Here is a 22,963-nt window from a genome sequence, read left to right as displayed (position 1 = left end):
GTTGTGTGTCTGAGCTCAGCATTTTAAATGTCTCACAATCAGAGGCAAGGAAAGCAATGATTGAGTACTAACCAACATGAACAAAATTTTGCACACATCTGAAATAAACATTAGTGTGAAATCTTAGAGGAACCATGTTGAGAACTTTAGGGGCAACAGCAACACTGAGGAAGCAACCTGATTCCATAGTGGCCTGGGAAATGTAGATGCTCTCATACATGATCTTACTACAATGAGGACAGAGGGAATAAAAAAGGTGGCCAAGTGGTCTTTAATGACTAATTTTGATGGGCAAGCTAGAAAACATTTTGGTTCGTGCTTCCCAAACCTTTGTGCACATAACAGTGGGAAAAAAGAGGGGCAACACTGCTAAAATGTTACGGTTATGTCTCCCTGATTCATGACTGAATAGTGCACATCTGTGCAACGCCACCCTGGGAAAATACTATGAAAGCTGAACAAAAAGGTCACACATTTACACAGCAGATACGGGCCATGTCCTGAACTTGCAAACACCCAAGAGGTGGCTGAAACCATTCTGTGAATACACCACTCATTTGCTGGCATTCCTCTCTTGTGCTTCTTTCCCTAGGGAGAAGATAGCTGCAGCTGTGGTCTGTAAGCATTGGGCAGCAATGCTGGAGTGCCCATGGATTGCTGAAGTGCCTGTCTTCCAGGTGTGTAGCACCAAGCACCTGGGGCTTGGGTGGCCTGGAGGAGCCAAGGCCTTCCCATAAAAGAAAATTCCCCAAAATTCTTGTTTACACTTTCTTCGCTTTCTCTCTCCGTGCAGCACTGCCAGATCTGGAGACTTAACCTGCTCAGAAGCATGGCAGGAGGGAGGTTCTGCCTTTTTCCAATGGGCCAAGTTCAGTGGCTGAGCTTTAAACTTTTTGTATGTCAGCTGGAAGACCTGCGTGTGTATGTTTCAGCCATGACCAGCAGCAGGGCATGAGGCTGACACACATCAAAGCAGCACTGTGAGGGACAGCTAGGTCTCACCATTTGTCATGGTGGGGACATGTGAGAAACAGCCAGGCTTCAGAGATGATTGGGAGAAGAGTGTTGTGGCATTTTGGGTATTAAGGTCTTTCAAGACCAACCTGACATAGGTAAGCACATCATTAACAGCATATAGGGCTGGAATTACCTTGATAGCAGTTTCCCCATGCCTTGGATGTGAAAGGTCAGGCATTCCCTGGTAATATAACATTAATCCAGCCAGCCAGGACCAGAGCAAACCACAAAAATACTGTGCAAGATGCATTCTCAAAAAAGAATATCATGCCCACCTCTAGAAACACAGAGTCTGGAGCAGTCTACTTACTGGTTATATTCTCCTTCTTAAAATCTGTAAAAAGACAAGACACAATGTAAGGAGGGGTTTTCCAGGATGTAATATATCTGGATGCTTGTTTATGAGTGTGCTATGGGAAAAAGTTCCCTCCCAGTGGTGCTTAAGCAGCTTGTTCCTTTGCAATGGCACCTGAATGGCAATTTTGACATCATTAAGACTGATTTTGGCAATGAGATTGTTATGACCCTCTCAATAAGGAGTCAGGCCTTATTTACATAGGGGATTTTTCCTGCAGCTCAGCTGAACAAGACAGGCTGATGCGGCTGTCATAGTTCTGTGCACAGGCACTGACAGGATGGTACCCACCACCAGACTTTAGTTGTAAATTATGGATTACATCCTTCCTCCCACTTCCTTTACTAAGAACACAGCTCTCCAGACAACAGGCATCGTGTGCCACCTTACCAAAGAAAGGGATGTGGGTGCAGGTGCTGGGGTCCTGGTGCAGGCTGGGCAGCCTATTGCATTCAGGAAGATTGAGAAGCATCAGTCCTGGCTTGTAAATCCCCTTCTGAGAGTTTTCCTCCATTGAGAGCCATTCCTTAAAGCAGTAGAGATCCTTTACAGCAAGGCAATTCTCTCTACATTATTTCGCAAAAAACAGTGAAATACAGCAGTCAATGGCTTGTTAACAATGGCTGCACTTCGCAATGGTGTGCAGGGGTTACGCAGGCTGACAGAAATCCATTACCAGGCTACACTTCTTTGAGTCAGACTGTCTGGCTCATGTACCATAAAGGAAACTCTGTATAAAATGTAACAGGTTCCTTTAGGAAACCCACAAAGCTGCACTTTTAATGAAGCAGGGTTATGCTCAAAACATAACACACACCACAGTCTGTGAGGAGTTCATTCGTATCTTTTCCTACAGATTTATTGCCATCTTCTATTAATAAACATTATGTCTTGGAGTTATCTTAGCTTTTTTCCAGTACATTCTAAAAATCTCACCCGTCTTCTGCAAATTGCACATTAACATGTCATCTACAAAAGACAGGAGGTGAGCTGCAATTCTTAACCTTTTAAAACTAAATATTTGCCTGTATTTTTAACCTCACAGAATCACCCATCCAATTCTATTCTTTTATCCACAAAAAGTATTCAGTTCCTTTTTATCTCTCAGCTGTGTGCAGCAAAATTCTTACAGTGCCTGGTAAAACAAGATACCTAACTATCTCCTACCTAGTGTATTACCTCCATTTACCTCCATAACAATGTGAAACATTCACTGACAAGAAGTGCTTCGGATGTTTGAATGTTACTTAGGTCAGAAACTGTTCATGAAGAAGGACAGAGCAGAAATACCTGCTCTGGGGGAGGAAGACACTGTACCATACCGGAAAGTTTGAGAAAAGTTTGAGAATGAAGATTTGTTGCATGAGTGAGTCAATTTATCAGTGATTTGCTTATTTATGTACTCGTTCGTGAGAGGATGAGTCGCAAAACCATCTTTGAGGTCATGTGCAGAGATTACTTTTGCTGAGCTCAGCTGAAGTCCTTTGCAGATCCACATCCTTCCCAAGTGTCAGTGATGCAGAAAGGTACTGCTGGGGTCTATGGTGAAGGTTTCAGCCAAATTCAACACCTCCTGTGTTGATGAAGTCTCTACTTATACAACAGCTTTGGCAAGAGCATATGGCCATGAGTTTTGGTAATGACTACCAACACCGCAAACCCTCCAGCGTGCCTGAAGGATGGAAGCCATTGGGAATTCTACCAAGGCAGCAGCTTTTCTGCAACTGCAATGGATGCCCTTCAAGTCTGCAGGCTGAAGCCATTAAAGCCCAGCTGCCCCATGCTTGGTTTTAGCCACTGCTGCTTTATTCCTTCCTCACTTCCATAAAAGCCAGGATGCAGCCAGATGGTGTAATTTATCTTTTTTATGTTAAACAACATGTGGAATAGGAATGACCTTCTGAAGTAAAGAAATGTTTAGCTAGAAAAATGAGAAAATCTTGCATTTGAAACACTGATTGACACTTGGGAGATCTGGATTACATTAGCTGCCTTCAGTCCTGAAGCCTGAGCACCCTTAAACAAGCTCCTTATTCAGTGTGCAATTGCAAAATGGAGATTGTTCCTCTGCAATCCTGTCCGCTCCAGCATTAAAGGCAGGTTATCTTCACCCACGAACCCATCCCAGGAGTGTGGCAAGGCAGCCAGAGGGAGGGATGATTAGTCTCCTTGAGCTGGGTTCATACCATCATTATAACACTTAATCCTGACCAGCAAGAGCTTGATGAGATCATATGCAAAGATTGCTTCAGATTATTATTAGAAATCTTATGTCATGTAAATGACAGATGGACAAAGAATAGTAGTAGCAAAAGAGAACAAGTGGGCCAGTAGCATTTTAGGCACCACAAAGAATTGTTTAAGAGGAAATGGAGACACACAGACCTGACCAAAGTGAGAAATTTCCCAACACGAGTGCCCACTGCAGCCTGGTCACTTCATATCAGCAGTGGTTGAAACAGAAATTGAGGGGATTTCTTTTGCCATCACAGAAGCAGCCAGTGGTAAAAGGCAGATGTCATCAAGAATTCTGGGATGAGATATCACTTTCCCATTAAAATCAGAAAAACTCTAATTTTAATCAAATTGCATCCTAATTCACTTTAAGTGGATTTTTTCCCCATGTTGCTTTCTTCTGTTTCACTTCATCTTGTTTAACCTCCTAATTATTTTTATAAAAGCTTTATTCAGTCTGCTTGTCAGTTGTTATTCTTGCTAGCTAGCTTCCAATCCAAAATTAACATAAAAAATGACATGGGGAGAGAAAAAGTGGTGCAGAGAATAAATAACAAGACAAAACCACATGGAAATATGTCAAGGGAAATACGTCCCTCAAAAACTGGGAGAATTCTCTGGCCTCTGAGATAGATTAAGTATTTCAGCTGAAAACTGGCGTAGTCTAGCCAGTTTCTGCAGAGAGGTATGAAGTTGTCAGTTAAAAACAAATAAGATAAATAGAAAGTAACCAAGGCCATGTGAAATGTGTTCAAGAACCCCAAAAGGTCTCAGCTGTTCAGAAGTACATATTAAATGTCTGACTTATCACAAGGAGTATTGGGTTAGGGCTTTGCAAGAGCTCTTGTCCAGCTGAAGTCTTCTGGGAACAGGAAACGGGAAGGATGCCATGCCAGGGCTCTTGTCATGAAGAAAGCTGAATTTAAATCTGCATTAAAACTACAGGGGAAAATCATTACAGGGAAAAAAACATAATGCTGGCTTGTGGATTTGAAGAAAGATGATGCCAGGCAAGTCCATTAAGATTTAGACATATTTGCAAATGATATGCCTGTTAGCTCCAGATCAAGTGCAGATTTATGCTGATTTATGTCACTCTGACTTCAGAAGTGCCCATGAAGTGCAGGCCTTCAGACAAATCACCATGAGCTCTGGTCCTGCAGAGTCACTCATGAGCAGAGGTAAATGAAGCAAGACCCAGATCCCCCTAAAATGCCTCATGGAGTGCTGTGCAAAATCCTTAGCTGACAAATGTGCTGTGCATGTGTGGCTCAGATATAAATACTGTCACACATCTTGAGAAAAGGCAGAGAGATCATGTACTGAAGGGTGCAATGACAAAGAGCAGAACAACAAGGCAGCAGGGAGGAGTTTGCCAGCAAAAAGCAAGTTTCAGTACTTGGCCGCACAATTATCTGTGGATACTTGCACATAATACTTCTTTCATACGATATATGCAGCTACTATGCTAGCATAGACACCAAACAGAGAACATAATGTATTGTCAAGCTTCATACTGGGATTTTCCTCTGTCCCTTCATTTTAGAGATACTGAAGGAGGACCAATGAGAAAGGTCCAGATTGTGAAGACAACATGTTTCTGATTGTCCTAAAAAAGTCCCTACATAACTGGAAAAATAATTGCCAGTAAACTACATCCGGCCCAAGTCCAGCTGGAAGCATGCTTGCCATGTCTGCAGAGAAGACTTGTATTTTAGTTGAGACACTAGACTTGGGACTGCTCTCCTGATAAACACAAATCTGAATAATCTGTTTTAAGATGTGGTTCAAGGAGGACAAGAGCAAAGTCCTGCACTTAGGCAGGGATGTCAGCTGCCTAAACGTGAGATGGGTAGTGACCAGACAACAGTCCCTCCAGGGCTGAAAAGGGATATGAATCAGTTGTGGCCAGCAGTTGTGTTAGGAAAAAAGAAAGCTTCACCCTGAGACATCTATGTGGGGCTGTCTTCTGCAAGGCACACCAAGCAATCATCATTCCATTATAGTTAACATTAACAGAACATGGGCTGGAGGCTGTACATACATACTTAGTGCTTAAGGAAAGATGAAGAGCAGAGGCTTCAGAGGCCAGAAAAGCAAGAGCTATGATCAGAGCTCAGAAAAAAACGTCTTTATTCTAGTCTGGGAAGTTGGGGAAGATGTAAAATCTCACTGCAAAAAGGAAGGGAAGAAATACATCTCCATGGCCACAGTGGAAGGACAGAGAGCAATGAGGGAAGGGCTGCTCAGAAGATTGCACAGGGAGGGAACAGTGTCCCTGTCACTGGGATGTGTTGCACAGACACCTGTCAGCAGTGGATTAGCTGTAGTGGGAGATGCTTTGGACTTCTCAGGGTCCCTGCCAGCCCTGTTTCTATGCACATTTCTCTTCATACAGGAGGACACAAGAGCCAGATGGGAGGGAGGTTTGTTTTGCTAGGTATAATTACACTGGCAGTGTCTTTGGTGTCACCTTTTTTTGTTTCATCTCTGTCATGACAGGAAGAGCTGAATGTTTAGTGTATTGCCTTGGTCAGATCTTTTGCACACACTGTAACCATATTTAGTCAAAATTCCAAAGAAGCAATTACATTTGACAGTAATAAGGAGTACATACTGACCTAGTAAGATTTAACTGATAACAATATGTTAATTATTTAAATCTATTATGTCATTCAAATGGATATTTCTTTTCAACACTGACTGCTAAAAGTCCAACATAACACAGATGCCTGGGTCTGAAAGTCAGTCTATGCAATGAGCACAGAGGGAGCTGGATCATGTCATCTTTGTGCATACAGAGGAGAGAGCAAAGAGAAAACCCATGCAAACCCAGAGGGCCCATTTTCGCTCTGCGTTACTGCAAGTCTGGGCAGACCCTCACCACTTCCCTGCTGCCTACACATTCCCATTAAATTAAAGTGAAAGATGAGCATTTTTTTTTTTTTTCATTTACCTGCACACTGGTTTTGGAGCTGGCCCAGCTCCTGAGGGATTGCACTCCTGGAAGATGTAGTTACACAGCAGAGACTCAGCAGCCGGTTGGCAGAATGAACTCACCATTTTCAGTTCAGTCCAGACAGTGTGCACAAGCAGCTCTTGGGTCTCCTCTGGGTCAGCATAGGAGGAGTTGAAGAAAACAAGAGCATTCTTCGCCAAGATAGCATTACAGACCTCACCTCTGTACGTGCTGCAGTAGCCTGCATCACCCTTGTACAGCTTGCTGTCAAGGACAATAGCATATACACACGGTAAGTTCCCAACCCTAAACAGTTGCAGGAGCAGGATGTCTAGGCTCTGTTTCTGAATAAAATGGCATCTGTAAAGCTAACAGAGGGCAGAGGAGAGGGTAGATAGTTATGACTACTAAAAATACCTAATACCATCCATGAATGAAACTTCTGCAAGGAACCCCAGTGTGATCTCAGCACCCTTCTGGAAAGCTCCAGAGCTAAGGCTCTGGCCAAGAGTTGCTAGCATTATAAGTGGGCAAAAAGACTGAATGATCATGCACAACTGTGACCTAGCATGGCCGCTCACCCTGCCCCTAGGTCCTAATGGGAAAACGTTTTGTTTTCATGCTTCCCTGCAGTAGAGATCAGTGGTGCTGCCTGCTGCAGACCTGTGATAACTCAGGATATTTTGCTGTGCTAACTAGCAACAGTTTGATTTTGGATGGATTCAATAAGCAGGAGCCAGGAGAGTTCCACCCGACATGTGCCAGGAAATTCTTCCCAAGATCAGACCAGCCAAGATCCTACCTGCCCCTCCTCAGCTCCTACACCCCTCCCAACCCTGCTTCTCTTCTACATGCATTTGGGTGGGAGAACAGAGAGGTAGAGGCACAAGACTGCAGTTTTCCTTTTGATGCTTCCCTGCAAGGTCCAGCTTCTCCTCTGTTTGCCATATCTCCCACTTCGAAAACTCCTGCCGCAAAGCATGGGGCCAGAGCTATGCTGGAGCAATAAAAAGCACAGCAGGGTCAGCTCCTTTCTGGGCTGTTTATTTATCTTGCCTGCATTTTTTGCCTCTAGCAGGAGACAGATGTCATCCCTCCCTCGCCTTCTTCCCCACAGCCATCAGAAGAGAGCAGTAGGGCGAGGGCATGCACAGGTCAGCTCCCATGGCCACCCCACGGCAGCAAGGTCTGCGGGTGAGGATGCGTCCTCTGCTCAGGCAGCCTGTGGGATGCAGTGCCCTCAGTGCAGGGGGAAACTTGGGAAAACCTCCTCCCCTGTGTGCAGGAGACAGCTGAATCGAGGAAGGAGGAGGGCTGGGTGCAGCTGTCCCCACTGCTCATTCGGTCAGTGTAGCTGGGGTCAGGGAGTTCAATTCACAACACGCCAACCATTTGGAGCAGCCAGCAGAGTTATTTGTATCTTTGACTTTTGTTTTTTTCCCTTGTCCAAATAGTCACCCATTGTCAACCCTGGGGGTGCTTGCTGTTTTTCTATAGAAAGCTGGAGGTACATGGACAAAAGATTATATAGGATGCTCAAATGTCTGCTTCTCAGATCCTGCTCACTCCAGATGACATTCTGTGGTCCTGGTTTATCTGCACTACTTTGGGCTCCGTATCAAATTTTTTTCAATTATTTTTTCATATATGTCACATTGGCTAAAATATACAGGAAGGCACCAATTCCTTGAGGTAGTACCAAAACAGCAGCGATGCTGTGACACCCTGCATCACCCAAGGCTTCATGGACACCCCTTCATGTGACACAGGCACCCTCCAGCATCCTGCACCAGTCCTACAGCCCACAGCCCGTGGCATCTCCCTGGCACAGAGCAGGTTTCCCCACAGCACTGAGCTGCTCCCAGCACACTGCTAGAGCTGTCCTTGGCATGGCAGAGGTCACATTATTCACATTTTCCTGATGATGCTCGTTGTGCTTAATCTGAAAAGTATGTCCTTCCTGAGCCCCAAGGGGCAAAAGAGGGCACAAGTGTGCGTGGGGCACCTGTGCTGCTGACTTCAATGGGCTGCAGAAGCAGTCTGATGAGCCATCAGTGCTAATATTTGTTTCCTTGCTTTTTTAAAACCTGCAGGGAAACATGGACCAGGCTGCAATGGAGTAGCAGACATGATTCTCACAACACCTTGTCACAGAAAGGGAATTCCGTGCAGCAGATGTTGAGAACAACTGTAGGACAAAAGGGCTGAGCATTTGATCACTGTTCCCACGCCTGTCACACCTACAAGTGCAGGTGTAAGGCATAAGTCTACCATTGTTATCGGCTAGTCACTAAATCACTTACAGACTTCCTGAATCAATCTTGCAATCCCCTGTGAGGGAGGCAAGGGCCTTTGCAGGGAACCTGTGTCAGCAGAGTGGCAAAGTCATTTGCTCAGACTTTCTCAGGCTCTGCTCTTTGAAGGCCAGTAGCTCGCAGCCCTCCTTCCAGGTTAATCCTCTCATTTTCCTTCCAGACTCAGCTGCTAGTGCAGCATGTAGAAATACGCTAGAACTCTAAAAGAAAAAGCCAACCAAACTGTTCAGTATTCCAAAAAATACCAAGCAAGACTGCATGTATGATTACATCACATCACAACTGCATGTGTGGCTTTAGCCATCCATAACTCTGCTTGGAACCGATATCTAAACTTCTCTTGCCCAAACCTGGTGATCACCTAACCAAAATATATTTATTATTATTTAACTTGCAGTTAAACTTTTACCTGTAAATTTATAAGGTCAGTGCAGTTGCAGATGTGTAACTGTGAACAGAATTTATTCCAGAACATTCTGCTGACTACCATGTTTTAAACACCCTTACTCCTGTGCAATCCACTGCTTGCTTTATACAGAGGCATCCTTATCTATCTGGGCCCAGTCTCCAATCACACCTGTATAAAGTTGAACGTCATCTGCATGCCTAGCACCCAGAAACCCACTCCCTTCATATAAGCCCAGTTAACCAAATCTCCTTTGTTCATCATTCTTCTTCTCCCTGGCCCAGAGAAAACTCTAAGGCAGCCACAGAAAGTCATTCTTACCTCCACTCTGCTGACAGGCACCAGAAACAGGAATTGTGATGAACCAGGAGAAAAAAGAAATGAAAAAGACATTAGTAACACTTCACTGCCCCCTCTGAGATATGGGGTGTTAAGATTGTCATGCTAGGAAATCTGTGTGAGACCTGTAAGCTGTCTGAAAAGGATGCAGCTAAATTCTGTCCTTAATTTTGCACCTTCTTGTGGGGAAGAAGAGTTGAGCAGCACAGGATGATGTATGGGGAAATGAAATGAGGAGGAGGAAGTGGACTGTTGGATGCAGTTCTTGCTGAGGTGGACCATTGCACCCCAAACACTTTTACCCATATCCTTTGGATCCTACATAACTAGCAAATAGCATCCTCTATTTAAGTTACCCATGCACCAATTACTGCAGGCAGCAGATGGGAGAAACCAGGGGTGGAGGATCAGCACAGGCAGATGGCCATGCCCCCCACTTGCAGTGCTGTGGGGAGTTGGGCTGTGCTGGCATGGGGAGGAAGTGCTGAACATTAGCCAGGGACGAGGACACCTCTGCCCTGGGACCCTTGGGAGCTGGGATGAGGCCAAGGCAGGCTCCTGCTCAGGTCTGGGGAGCTGCTGCCCTCTTGCTGAGCACACACAGCCTAGAAGGGAGCAATGCACCTTTTCCCACCAGCCTAAAGCATCTGCCCTCCCTACTGCACCTGTACCTCTGTTTCATGGGGCAGAGCCTTGCCTGGGCTAAAAGCAGAAGTGAGGATGTAAAATACAGTACCAGGTGCTGAGTCTTTTAGAGGGCAGAGCTTGCTGCTAGGTTTCAATGCCCAGTGTAAGAAAGGGCATGGTTATTTTCCCAACAGAAGCTGAGGCACAGAGAGAGGGGCAGGTGGGTGCCTGCTTAATAGCAGTATCACCTTATGTCTGGAGTCCCAGATGATTCCTCTTTCCTCTAACTAAGCACCCACACCTTTCTCTTGGTGTGACAAATGCTGTCAGCTAGCTTAGGCCATTGGTATTTCTCCTCTTTTGGACCATCCTTTCCCCATTTGGAGATGTCCCTGGGAGCAGAGGTTACCCCAGGCACGGCGGGCTACTGCTCTTACAACAACCTCTCTGCTTTCTGGATGAACACCCTGAGAAGCCAAACTGCTCACAAAAGCTATTTTCACCTTGCTGTTAGGTGATACCAGCACTGGGTCATGGCCACAACTTCCTCTGTATGGATGAACTTACCAAGTGTGCTTCTGGGACACAAAGTACAAGATGGCATCAAACATTCAGGAAGTGACAGTTGTGCCAGTCTCCGAATTGCAAGAATATATGAGGAAATAGCCTGGTGGAGGGTACACTTCTACTCAAATTTAGCCCCCTGCACAATGTCAGGTCTCCAAGGTTTTCCCTCCTCCTGTAGAGTACTTAATACCCCTTCCCTCTCCCACCACAGGGAAGCTAGAACTGCAATTGCAAGGGTAAAAAATTAATGACCCCTTCTTTCCCAGCATACCTGAAATGCTGATGGTTGCTGCGGCTTTTGCAGCTCCAAAAGTTTTGCTGTGTTTGTTCATGGCAAGACAAGTGAATAGGCCAGGTCGGGTGACATACACCTGCAGTCTGGAGTCAACCACTCTGTCCTTGACACTTTCGACTATAGACCCTGCAGAAACCTAAGACAGCAAAAAGTCCAATGGAGTGCTATTTCCAAAAAAGGCAAACAAACCGACAAACAAAAGGAAAAATCTAAAAGCATCAGCCTCAAACATTTAAACTGGCAGAGGAAGATGTAGCAAGTAGGTAGAAGTGGCAGAGAACTAAAGGTGCTGGTGTTATTTTGGTGCTTTCATAGCAGCTGACTTTGCAGACAAAAACAAATGTTAAAGACCTCTCGTATTTCACATTTCAGCAATACTTTTGCAATTAATTTTCTGTTCCAGAGGGCTTCAGTCTCAGCTTTGCTCATGTCATTGAGTTGGCTAATTACTCCAGGACCTCTACTAGTAGACTTTTTGCCTGTTCATGCCTTAGCAAGGAAACGCATCAGGTGGCTTTGTAGATCCTGGAGTTACAGACGGAGAAAATAAATAGTTGGGAAGTTGTTGATTCTGGATTAATATAACCACTGCCACACTTCCAAAGCAGTCATGAGCAAAGCAAGTGCTATGACTCCAACACTTTGGCAGAAATCTCATAGATTTTCTTATCTCACACCTGGAAATACGGAAAGGGCTGTAGCTGTGGTGATTTTGGCCAGCTCTTTTCCCAGATCAGAAATTTCCAGGTAAATGAGCTTGGAGCCTGCTAATTTTGGCCAATTGGTCTTGATTTTATCCTCAAATCTTTCCTGCTTATATGGAATTCATTAAAGTAAGAGGTCCAGCAAGAATCTACCTTGGCAAAGGCAGTGGGAAGGAGCAGCATTGTCTGCTCTATGCTTCATACTAGTAGGAATCATCAAGTGTAATCCAAGCAAGATGTGGTTGCCAGTGGGTCCCACCAGTGTGGCCCTAAGGACAGTGAGAGTTGTCTCCCTGGATCAGTCCCAGCAAAACATTTTACCTATGCATCTATCTGAGAGGTTGGAGGGATCTATCTGACTTCCCTGGAGATTAGTAGAAACGTTATTTCAATGGGTTCTGTGTCTGTTCCCAAAGTATTAACAGTAATCATTGAATCAAGAAGGGAAGCATCAGTGCTGTATCATGACTTTATTAAGCAGATTGGTTTTTCTCTGAAAAGAAAATGCTGAAAATAATATACTTGTTTTGCCTCACTCAAGCTCAACTTAGAGTTGTGGTGAGGGAACATGCATGGGACGAAATCACTGAATAACTAGACCAACACAGTTTGTAAATATTGTATCAGGGATGGGTGGTATGCCAGTCACTTTGCAAATGCAGGGACCAGAGATATTTTTTGGCCTTATGCTGTGAAGTCAGTTCAGGTGGATGGGAGCTCAGGAGGCTTTTTTCACAACTTTCTCTTTTAATACAGTGTTGGTCAGATTGATTTTTAGAATGTTTTTCTCCTCAGAAACTAAGCTCCTCAGCACAAAGACATTTCTGGGATCTTCCTAGTGGAAAGGAGGAATTTCTTTACAGGCTGCCCCTGCCTCTCAGTAACCACCCAGGAGAAGTGGCTGCTGACCTCAAGCCACTTGCACTGATCCAATCTTCTCTCACTCCCTAGTCTCAGGCCTGGGGCATATCCCATCCTCCTAGCTCCACTCCCAGCAGAACTAGACTTGTGTCTGACGAGCACAGAGAGCTAGGATTGCTCATCCTGGCCTTTGCCGTGGGAGGAAAAGGGTGCTCAGGTAACTGCAAGCAGTACAAGCAGTATGTGTGCTCACATGCACTGTGGGCAATCTCAGGTGAGTGTCACGTAGTTGTGCCTCGAAGTTCCACACTGGCCAGCTGTTGTTTTCTCTATTGGGAACCTCAGGCTGTTTTCTTCTGTTAATTGATTCCCTTCCCTTTTCAAATATGTTCCCTGAGATTTTGTTTCCAACCGGTCTTTTTTTTTAGCCTTTAAAACATTGCCTCAGCCATCACTGAAGCAGAGATCTTTTCATATCTTCACACCTGGATCAATTACTCTTTGTGGTGTGGAAAACTACAGTTTAAGGTCCATGATACCCAGTGGTGCATAGCAGGAGGAAAAGGAATTGTGTTTCTGTTTAGGTAGGCAAGGCAGCTGCTGAGCAGAGGAGTTTCCATCCTCCTCTTCAAAGGCAGCTCAACAACCTTCAGTAGGTTCCTACTCTTTAGATCTCAGGACAACTACAAGCTGGTGTTCAGAGACTGTATGGCCACAGTCATATTGCATCTTCTAATGACTCACCATTGCTTGCTTGTGAGCCAGCCCTCAAATGCACGTGCTCCAGTCCACCCACTTCTTGGCCTGACTTTCCCAGAGACAGGCTTTCTTTAAGATCTCCTTGCCATATTTAAAATGAGGCAGTCTAAAGCACCTCTCCTGGGACTGGGCTTTGCCTTGCAGACAAGAGTGGGCAGAGCAGATGGCCCTGAGGGGGCTAAGCATTGTCTCACAGACAGCTCTGTGTGGGAGTGACACACCAGAGTGTCTTGGCAGAGTAGAGGTCTGTGCTCCAGAAATACTCTGCCATTGCCAGGGATCCCAGACCAGAACATTCCTCAATGGGGAAGAAGTCTTCAATAAGCACCTGCAATTGTCTCAGAATAATTATCACCAGAAACTACCAAGGACTCACAGGGCTCTGCAGAGGCAGATCTGATCCATTTGCTGTTCTGCCTGGCAACCTTGAGGGAATATAGAAAATCAGCCCTAATGAGACTGGAGGACACAATCAGATTTAGAGGAGATAAGGAAGGCAAGACAGCCTGCAGAGTAGTCCAGGCTCCTTAATAACGTATCTTAATACATGGGAAGAGGGGATACAGACCAGGACGGAGGTAGCCTCCTGAAGCTTGAGCAAGAGCATTTATTGGTCCTGTTGGACAAGCAAGTCCACAGGAATGGCTATGGTCAGCCAGTAACCAGAAGGATTTGACGGTGACAGGTTCAGCGAGAAAGAGCAGAGGCAGATTGCTGGCCTGCAAACAGCAGCTGCTCCACCTGTCTCCACAGCATCACTCCCTGGGGCTCATATCCTTAAAAAAGCTTTTGAAAGACCACAGAGAGTATATATATGTCCATATATATGCCCCATATATGAGGTATATATATGGAGTATATAGATGCCCATATATATCCATGCAGAGTATATATGTCCACCATAACTGAATGAATGCTAGAGGAAACCCTTGCAGAGCTGCTATGACTGTGGTGCACAGCTTGCTCCCAGGGAGGCAATATCAGATGTCAAGCTCAGTTCAGCTGAAAATAAGGTATTGCTATTGCCTATACCGAGACATGAAAACCAGCTGAATTTAAAGCAGGCACCTATTTTAAATGGTGGAGATAATTAAACCATGGAACAATTTCCTGTGAGAAGCAGTTTACTTGCATCTCTTGGTGCCTGCCACTGGAGAGGGTATGCCTTTCCTGAGGACATGCTTCTAGCCAGAAATAAATTGGTGACATACTTCAGTGCATCACTTAGGTCAGTCTAGAAAAATTCAGATCTATTCATCTGCAAATATACTGTGTATACATGCTGTCCCACAGGTATTTTGCCTCAAGACAGTATGCTCTACCTAACTACCTCAGTTTGGTTTATTTTGTCAAATAAGCAATTTTGCCATGTTATTGCTAACACATTAGGAAAAGGTAGAGGAAAAGTGGTTGCAGAAATACCTAAACCTGTGATGAAGCCCTAGAAATCCTGGCTCAGAGGAAAGTTGTAAACATCTAAAGCACCCTTCATCTCAGGCTTTCCAGACCCTAACAAATGAACCCACAACACCTGGGAGAAGGGGGAGAGTGTTTTGCAGAGGACAATACTGCAGCAGGGAGGTGGGGCAGAAGGAACCTGATCACACAGCAGAGCACTAAGACAGGAATAGAAACCATGGGTGCTGGTTGGCAGCCCATATTTTAATCCCTGGGCTGAGCTTCCAGATGCTAACAGCCCTCTGGGGCCAAAAGAATGAAAAAAGAGGTACTTACAGCTTTCCCGTTTTCCAGCCAGGTGATGGTGGGAACTGGAAGGCCGGTCGCTGTGCACCGCAATGTCACCACAGACCCAAAGGTGATATTTTGGGATTCGGGAGCATTCAGGATTCTGGCAAAAACTGCAGGAGAAGACAAAGGTGCTAGCTGAACATCAATGTAATGCTGAGGCTGGGGAGGCATGGGGATGCTCCCTCCCTAACAGGTCTTGAAATAAGCCATAGCCCTATGAATAAGAACAGAGTGTAGCACAGGCTTCCCAGGGAGCAACAGTCTTGGGAGAGGGACAAGGAAAAGAAAGGTGATCAGTGTGATTATGTTCCGCACCTTACAGACCAAAATTTTACCTCTGGAAATTTCTACATCACCTGAGTTTGATGTCTCAGAGGAGGTAATGTGCAAAGAACCAAGGGCAAATTCGTTGGTAGTGTGCAAATGGGATAGCTTACAGCAAATACACAGCAAGTTACCATGCTGCCCTGCCAAAGGTGTCTTCATGCAAAGCTTGTTCAAAACCATCAAGAAGGACCATCAGCACAGTCACATACCATGAAGGTTAAGGGTCAGATCACATCCTCTAGTGTGATCACAGTGATTAGAACTTACCATGGAGCGTCTCAAACCCCAGTATTTTCCATATCATGACAGCCTGCCCTAAGAGGTGAGAGTCTAACATATGGGGGAATGCCTGGCAAAGATTTCAGGAAGATGAGGTTGTGGGGGAAAGCAGGTTTTAAAGGGACTTTTCATCTCTACTGCACTTGCTTCTTTTGTGGTAATACAGTTACTGGGCAGTTTGAAGATAAGCAAGTGCCTCCCTGCTCCAAGACTTTTTTTTATTTATTTTGTGTGTGTGTGTGAAAAGAAGAACTGAAATTTTTTTCTGAAAACTTATTTCTATCCAGAAACACAACTCTGATGGCCTTCACAAGCTGTATTTCATCTGCTGTACTTGGACCACATAGGGGAAAGCAGAGAAGAAAGACATTTCCCATATGGAACATTGTAGTTTGGACCAAAAATTTTTAATTGAGATGCCTGAATCTCTGTGCAGAAGCAGGCTGAATAGTTCTGTGCCATTTCTTATTCCAGTTTCTTATGCTTAGTGAGTAAGGCTTGCCCTCTCCTTCTGGGCTGCACAACAATGATGAAAAGTCTCCATCAGAAATTCTAGTAAGCAGGGGAGTTTCTCTTGGAGTTCTCAGACAAGCCTGATGCCTTGTTTGCCACTTTTCCTATCTGTATGGCTACTCTTACCAACATATCTGACCATGTCACAGTCTTCTGTGTCTCTGCCCAATGCACCTCTTGGCACTGGCCACTGGTTGCTTCCAGATGGAGACCTCCAACGCAAAACAATTAGAAGATCAACACAGTGACCCTTCAGAAACTGAACATCTGCCCCTGCCATTTGGATGGGAAGGCTTCATCTGCAACAGTTCAGTTGGAATAAAAAAATAAAAAAGTACATGCTTTCCACATAGTCCTTCCACCCAGTCCTGGCCTGAGAAGGTGTTGAGCCTAAATCCAGCTTCTGCTCATGGACAGGTGACACTAAGACTACATTTCAGTGTAAAAACGTTTTTCTCTTAGAAGCACAGCTATTCAATAGACTTTTGGGCAGGGGTTTTTAGGAGGATTAAATTTCATGATAGCTAAGTGAAAAGGGCAGGAGCATATATATTACATTCAGCTTCTTAGTTCCTCTACAGTCTCCAAGCAGTCCCTCATTGTCAATGTTTGGTGCCACTTGCTTAAAGTCAAAGCAGAGCAGTGTCAGGGCTGCTGCATCCCCCCTACCCCTCAGCAAGGCAGCAGGTATGAAGATACACCACTAATGAGGAAAGCTGCAGTTGCTAGCCAGGGACTTTTCTGATGAATAATAACCAAAATGAAACTTCAGGCCACTAACACCAGATGGTTATGAATTCAGCCCCGAATGCCTCGGGCCAAGCTCATAATTACTTCTATACTTAATTCAGGGAAATCCCAAACCTCTGGGCCAGTCCTGTGGCAGCAGTTACATGCCCATGTCTCCTGCTGAAGGCAGCACGTTAGCTCCCAGAACTGGAATTCAGCTCTTAGTGCTTTTCTCATGCTGCTGTTGGTTTCTCAGTGTGCTGTGAGGGCACTGCCCACCTGATGATTCTGCTGCTGAGATCCTGCCCAACTTAATTAATATAAAAGTGATGAATTAACAGCACCCCGTTAGCCAGTGCTAGACTCAGGCATGTATGTCTTCCTCTGTACTGCCTGCTCTCCCAAAATCTGCAACAATCATTCAGCTAGGAGGGAAAAAAGGACACTTTGAAAATTATGGCAGTTGCCCAAGCAGGGAGCAAAGCCACATTGAGAGCAGCAGCTGGTCCAGCTCATGTGCAGTGCCTGTGGGAAGGCCAGAAAAATACATCCCGCTCCCCAAGCTCCTCCTACCATTGTTGATCACTTGCTTTGGTACCCCAGCACACTGGTGGTGTGAGTGCTTGCCTGCCAGCATAGGGAAGGCAAAGGGTCAGGCCATTCAAGCATAAAACACCAAATACAAGGATAAAAAAATCTATTGATGGCTGCTAAGCATTCACATGTTTCTTGTGGAAAGTATTGCAGGTGTATTATCTAGCACAAGGAGGGACAGCTAAATAAAAGCGGGCCTACAAAGAAATAAGCTGATTTCCTAAGTGTGGAAGAATGGAAGATCCTACCACCCCCAGTGCCACGACATACATTTCCAGGAGTTTCAAAGCTGAAGTTACAGATTTAATACTTGTTAATAAATGTTAATTTCAAGTACTCACATTTGCATGCTTTTTAAAAGTGTTTTACTCAAAGTTTAGCTATTTAACTTAAGTACTTAGCTTAGATGCTGTGAATTGAATAACCTGGGGGGGCGGGGGTGGTGGTGTTACATTCTTTTATTTTTGAGTAAGAAATTCCCTGGGACTTCTCAGATCCCAACAGGCTTTGTAGTGCCACTTAATGGCACACCCAGGGACACATTTTCCAAAGGGCTTTTCATCACTTTGGGAAACAGCATCAAATAAAATAACGTAAGCTATTTCTCATCCCCATCATCTACATCATCTATAAGTGGATGATCAACACCCTGCCGTTGCCGTTGCCAGCAAACTTGGGTGCTGTAGGAAAGCCAAGACAGGTTGTGTGAGAGTAGCCAGTGTCATCTTCCACCTGTGCAAAGTGGAGCAAGACCAGCAGGATGAGCTCAAGTTCCATTTTGGCAACTGGATCAGCAAGGAAGTCAGTCCTGTAGCTAAATGGAGGAACCCAACGCACAAAACTGTGACACTTCCCCACCCCCCCACCCCACCCCACCCGTATCTGGTAGCTTTCTAGGATGGGGTTGCATCTTTGGCAGATGAGGGAAGAGCAACTGATGCCATCTACCTTGACTCATGCAAAGCTTTTGACACAGTCCTGCATGACATTCTTGTCTTTAAACCAGAGAGACATGGATTTGAGGGATGAACCACTCAGTGGATAAGGAATTGGCTGGATGGTCGCACTCAGGGAGTTGCAGTCAACAGCTCAATGTTCAAGTGGAGACAGGTGGTGAGTGGTGTTCCTAAGGGGTCCGAACTGGGACTGGTGCTGTTCAATTTCTTTGTCGGCAACATGGACAGTGGGATTGAATGCCTCCTCAGCCAAGTTTGCCAGTGACACCAAGCTGAGTGGTACAGTGAACACACTGGAAAGAAGGGATGCTATCCAGAAGGACTTTGACAGGCTTGACAAGTGGACCCATGATAACCTCCTGAAGTTTAACAAGGCCAAGTGCCAAGTCCTCCACCTGGGTTGGGGCAACCCTCAGTATCAATACAGGCTGGGCAGAGAATGGATTGAGAGCAGCCCTGAGGAGAAGGACCTGGCGGTGCTGACGGACAAGCTCAACATGACCTGACAATGTGTGCTTGCAGCGCAGAAAGCCAACCAAATCCTGGGCTGCATCACAAGCAGCATGGCCAGCAGGTCAAGGGAGGTGATTCTCCCCTTCTACTCTGCTCTTGTGAGACCCCATCTAGAGTTCTGTGTCCAGCTCTGGGGACGCCAGCATAAGAAGGGCATGGACCTGTTGGAGGGAGTCCAGAGGAGGGCCATGAAGATGATCAGGGAGCTGGACCTCTCCTATGAACACAGGCTGAGAGTTGGGGTTTTTCGACATGAAGAAGAGAAGGCTCCAAGAAAATCCTATAGCAGCCTTCCAGCGCGTAAAGGGGGCCTACAAGAAAGCTGGAGAGGGACTTTTTACAAGGTCTTGTAGTGATAGGAGAGAGCGGGATGGTTTTAAGATGAAAGAGGGTAGATTTGGATTAGGTGTTAGGAAGACATTCTTTCCTGTGAGTGGTGAGGCACTGGCACAGGCTGCCCAGAGCAGCTGTGGATGCCCCATCCCTGGCAGTGTTCAAGGCCAGACTGGATGGGGCTCTGAGCAACCTGGTCTAGTGGAACGTGTCCCTGCCCATGGCAAGGGGTTGGAACTAGGTGATCTTTCAGGTCCCTTCCAACTCAAACCGTTCTGTGATTCTGTGATAATTCTATGAAAATACACAAAGGAAGAAGAGAGGCAAAGGTGAGGAAGAAATGGCAACCCTGATTGCACCGACCTAAGCAACTGGCAGGGAGAAGCAGGTGAGAATGCAGGGAAAGGCAGGAAGAAGGAAATGGCAATAAATACTTGCAAAATCCACATTGTTTGGTGGGCTCAGGACATCATTTTGTTTTCATTTTGCCTCAGAGTGAAAATTCCCAATAATCAGGTGATTTTTTGCACCTATGTTACTTGCCCTCCTTTTCCAGAGCCTCCTGAAAGTGGATTTTGCCAGGACCTTTGCCTGTTTACCTATATAGCCACAAGATTAACAACATTTACATCAGGACCCCCAGGCTGCCAGCACAGGATTTACCCAAATGCATGCCAAAAAGCATTTAAGAAGGGTGGGCAAAGAGGGCTTCATTTATCTTAAGTGGAAAACAGAGGAGCTGGAAATGAAATTCAGCCAGCTGAAAGCCAAGCCAGCACGTTGTTTCACTCCTAAGCCCCATAATAAATGTCATTTCTTTTACAGCCCTGCTAAATGATGTGATGTGCACTGCAGGGCTTGCTAGGAGGTATCTGCACTGTGGCCAGCTGCTCTCGTTTCTGAGAATTAGGTAATATCATCCAGTCCAAACAGTAGGGCTTTAATACAGTCACAAAATTTTTATACTATAAAAAGATTAAAGCATCCCTCACCCCCCCTCCCCCTAGCTTTGAATGGTTAACTCTTTCCAGATGGCTATTTTTCCTGTCGCCTTTGACTGAGCTATGTTTCATTTCCAGGGCTTGGGGCCTGATCCTGCAGTTCTGGTAGATGCCTGCCCTTTGACTGGGTAAGGCCTGGTTTTTTTGTTAAAGCAAGCTGAACTGGGCCTGTCACATCCAGGCAGCAGCTTGGGTGGCCTGGGACAAAGTGGAAAGCAAAAAGTGATACCCAGACATCACAGGAAACCATCATGCAGCCCCAGTGCAGGAAGATGCCCCTTTTAGCCAGGGTTTCATGAGCCCTAACACTAGCTTTGACACGCTGGGCCCAGTCAAGCACTGGTTTTCGGGTGTGGGGTGGGTTTTTTTATCCAGAGCCTCCACTACCTTTGGTGAACCCTGACTTTCGAGCACATGAGCAACACTTGCCAATGTACTTGAATTAAACCAGCCTGTCAACATCTGTGTGTATGCACATCCCAGACTTTCTTGCTAGCCCTGGCATACCATAAAGCATACCTAAGAGTCCGGACTGAGAAAAGGCTAATCTTGTGTTAGCAACCGCCCGGCAAGGATGAGTTCACGCTCTCTTCCCACAGCAGTCTGAGCCTGGCCTAACACATGAACTAGACCTGGCCTGTCCACACTGCCAGATCTGATACCCCAGCCTGCTCCACTTTCCTAAATTGTTTTGATTTTATTATGAAAAATGGCCTTTTGGGTGATTACAGCCAGGTCTTACACCAAAAGTTTTTCCAGTTAAGCTACAAAACACGGTTGGTAAAGACAAAACCTTTCTGCAAAAGACGTCTTCCTCTGGTACAGCTGGTGACATGTGGAGAACCAATGTGTCTACATTGCTGGGGGAATTGATAAGTTACATGTTGCCTTTTTTTTGTTTATGTTCACCAGTGTTCCCGTAGCTCTTTCATATCTGAAGCACAACAGATTGAAATGACTCCTTCTCTAGAGAGGAGTTCTCTGGACTTGGACTTTGCTAACTAATCCGTAAAAAATCACTTACACTTGCCACCTATATGCTCTGAAGAACCACAAACTTCTGCCAACGTGTTCGCAGTCCTTTGCCAGTGAGAAGTCCAGTCGTTTAAATCCCCATTCAGATTCATTCATCTCATATCCATTCACTCTTCCTTGCCAGTCTAAACCAGGCAGACAGGAGAGGTAAGAAGCAGAGGGGCTATATTTCCTTCCCACTGGTGAGAGATAAGGGGAGGTCTGACAAATACATTTATGAACACACAGAAAGCCACAGCATTTGTGTTTTCTGACATTTCAAATTAATCCGTGTAAAATCCCAACAATTTTTGAAATACCAGGGCTAAGACCAGGCCACACATCTTGCTCTTGGATCAGCAGTCACAGAGACAGCCACGCCAAGCTGTGTGCAGCAGCTAATTGCATGCCAAGAGCCAGGGCTGAGCAAAGGAGGAATAGTCTCCACAGCTGACACAACGGGACTGAATCCCAGCTCAGAGAACAAACGAATTATTCCATAAGCATGGACAGTAACTCCTCTCACAGTGACAGCAACCAGCACTGTGCATGGCTCACCTCACGCCTCCACATGGGAATGGCTCACATTGTACCTTTGCCACTGCTCAAGGCATGCTGCCACCCTCCCACACACTTCCAAAACCACTGGGTTAATAATTAAATCCCATGATAACTGCAAGGTCAGTTTCACTTTGATCTTTAAGTATTTCTTACCAAAACTGCAATATTTATCTTTTTGCAAGCCTGCCAAGTAATCACAAAGAAGAGCAAAATGCCACAGGAAAAGCTGATACGAGACACTTCCACTTATCTCTATGAAATTGCTTATCCGTTTTTATTTAATCGCTATGCAAAGATGCTTATTGCCAGAGAACCATGTGTATATAGATTATCAAAAGAAAAAATGGTAAAAATGCAGTAGGAAATGCATACAACCACTGTATTATTAAGGAACAGCACTGTTAGGTGTGGGCCCTGGAAAAGCAAGCTGCAGGGGCACTGTAAGTAAGCAGTACTTCATCATCCCCTTGCCCCTCACCTGGTTATCATGGTAATCCTCAGGGACAACCTCCCCAATGCATTTGAAACATGAGTATTTTGTACAAAATCTCAAAATCTCAAAGCTCTTCTGTCTCCTGATAGGCGATTTGTGAGATCTGGGGCTTCAGTAGTCCTAACACCTCATCCAGCACAGGCCAGACAGCATAGCAATACATTGACACTCAACCTAGAGCCTGAGGCTGTGAGATAGATGGCAGGAACAACTAAAGATATGTGTGGAAGGGTGCTGGAGGAAACCACATCATCTCCATCCTGAACCATATGCCTTCAGATTCTATGCTCTGGTATCAATATCAAAGCCAGTTTTTCTTAGCAAGGCAATAGCTTTTCAAGGTAACCTTATTCTAGGGTGAGCTCCAAGGTTTATGGATGGTAGGACAATTTGCATCAGCAGAAGGACTTATATAATGTTAAATGCACCAGCCAGCACAGTAACTTCTCAGCTGTGAAAGAA

At 45.3% G+C, this 22,963-nt stretch overlaps 1 protein-coding gene across 5 annotated transcripts in view; it reads right to left on the bottom strand.

Moving 5' to 3' along the window:
- MUSK (muscle associated receptor tyrosine kinase) overlaps window positions 1-22,963 on the bottom strand; it is a 55,447-nt gene that overhangs the window by 13,228 nt on the left and 19,256 nt on the right. For 2 of the 5 annotated variants that reach the window (XM_056324897.1, XM_056324899.1), the window contains exons 6-11: window positions 15,174-15,298; window positions 11,092-11,251; window positions 9,609-9,615; window positions 6,564-6,830; window positions 1,763-1,938; window positions 1,328-1,351 (exon numbers count right to left, since the gene is read on the bottom strand). In XM_056324897.1, coding sequence (XP_056180872.1) covers window positions 1,328-1,351; window positions 1,763-1,938; window positions 6,564-6,830; window positions 9,609-9,615; window positions 11,092-11,251; window positions 15,174-15,298 — 759 coding nt within the window. Of the gene's footprint in view, window positions 1-1,327; window positions 1,352-1,762; window positions 1,939-6,563; window positions 6,831-9,608; window positions 9,616-11,091; window positions 11,252-15,173; window positions 15,320-22,963 lie in introns of all 5 variants that reach the window. The other 3 variants (XM_056324898.1, XM_056324900.1, XM_056324901.1) reach the window with 3 other exon arrangements.

Source organism: Falco biarmicus, chromosome Z (assembly GCF_023638135.1).
Source record: "Falco biarmicus isolate bFalBia1 chromosome Z, bFalBia1.pri, whole genome shotgun sequence".
Classification (NCBI taxonomy): domain Eukaryota; kingdom Metazoa; phylum Chordata; class Aves; order Falconiformes; family Falconidae; genus Falco; species Falco biarmicus.
The sequence above is the reverse complement of the archived record's forward strand: the minus strand, read 5'-3'. Positions and strand labels throughout refer to the sequence as shown.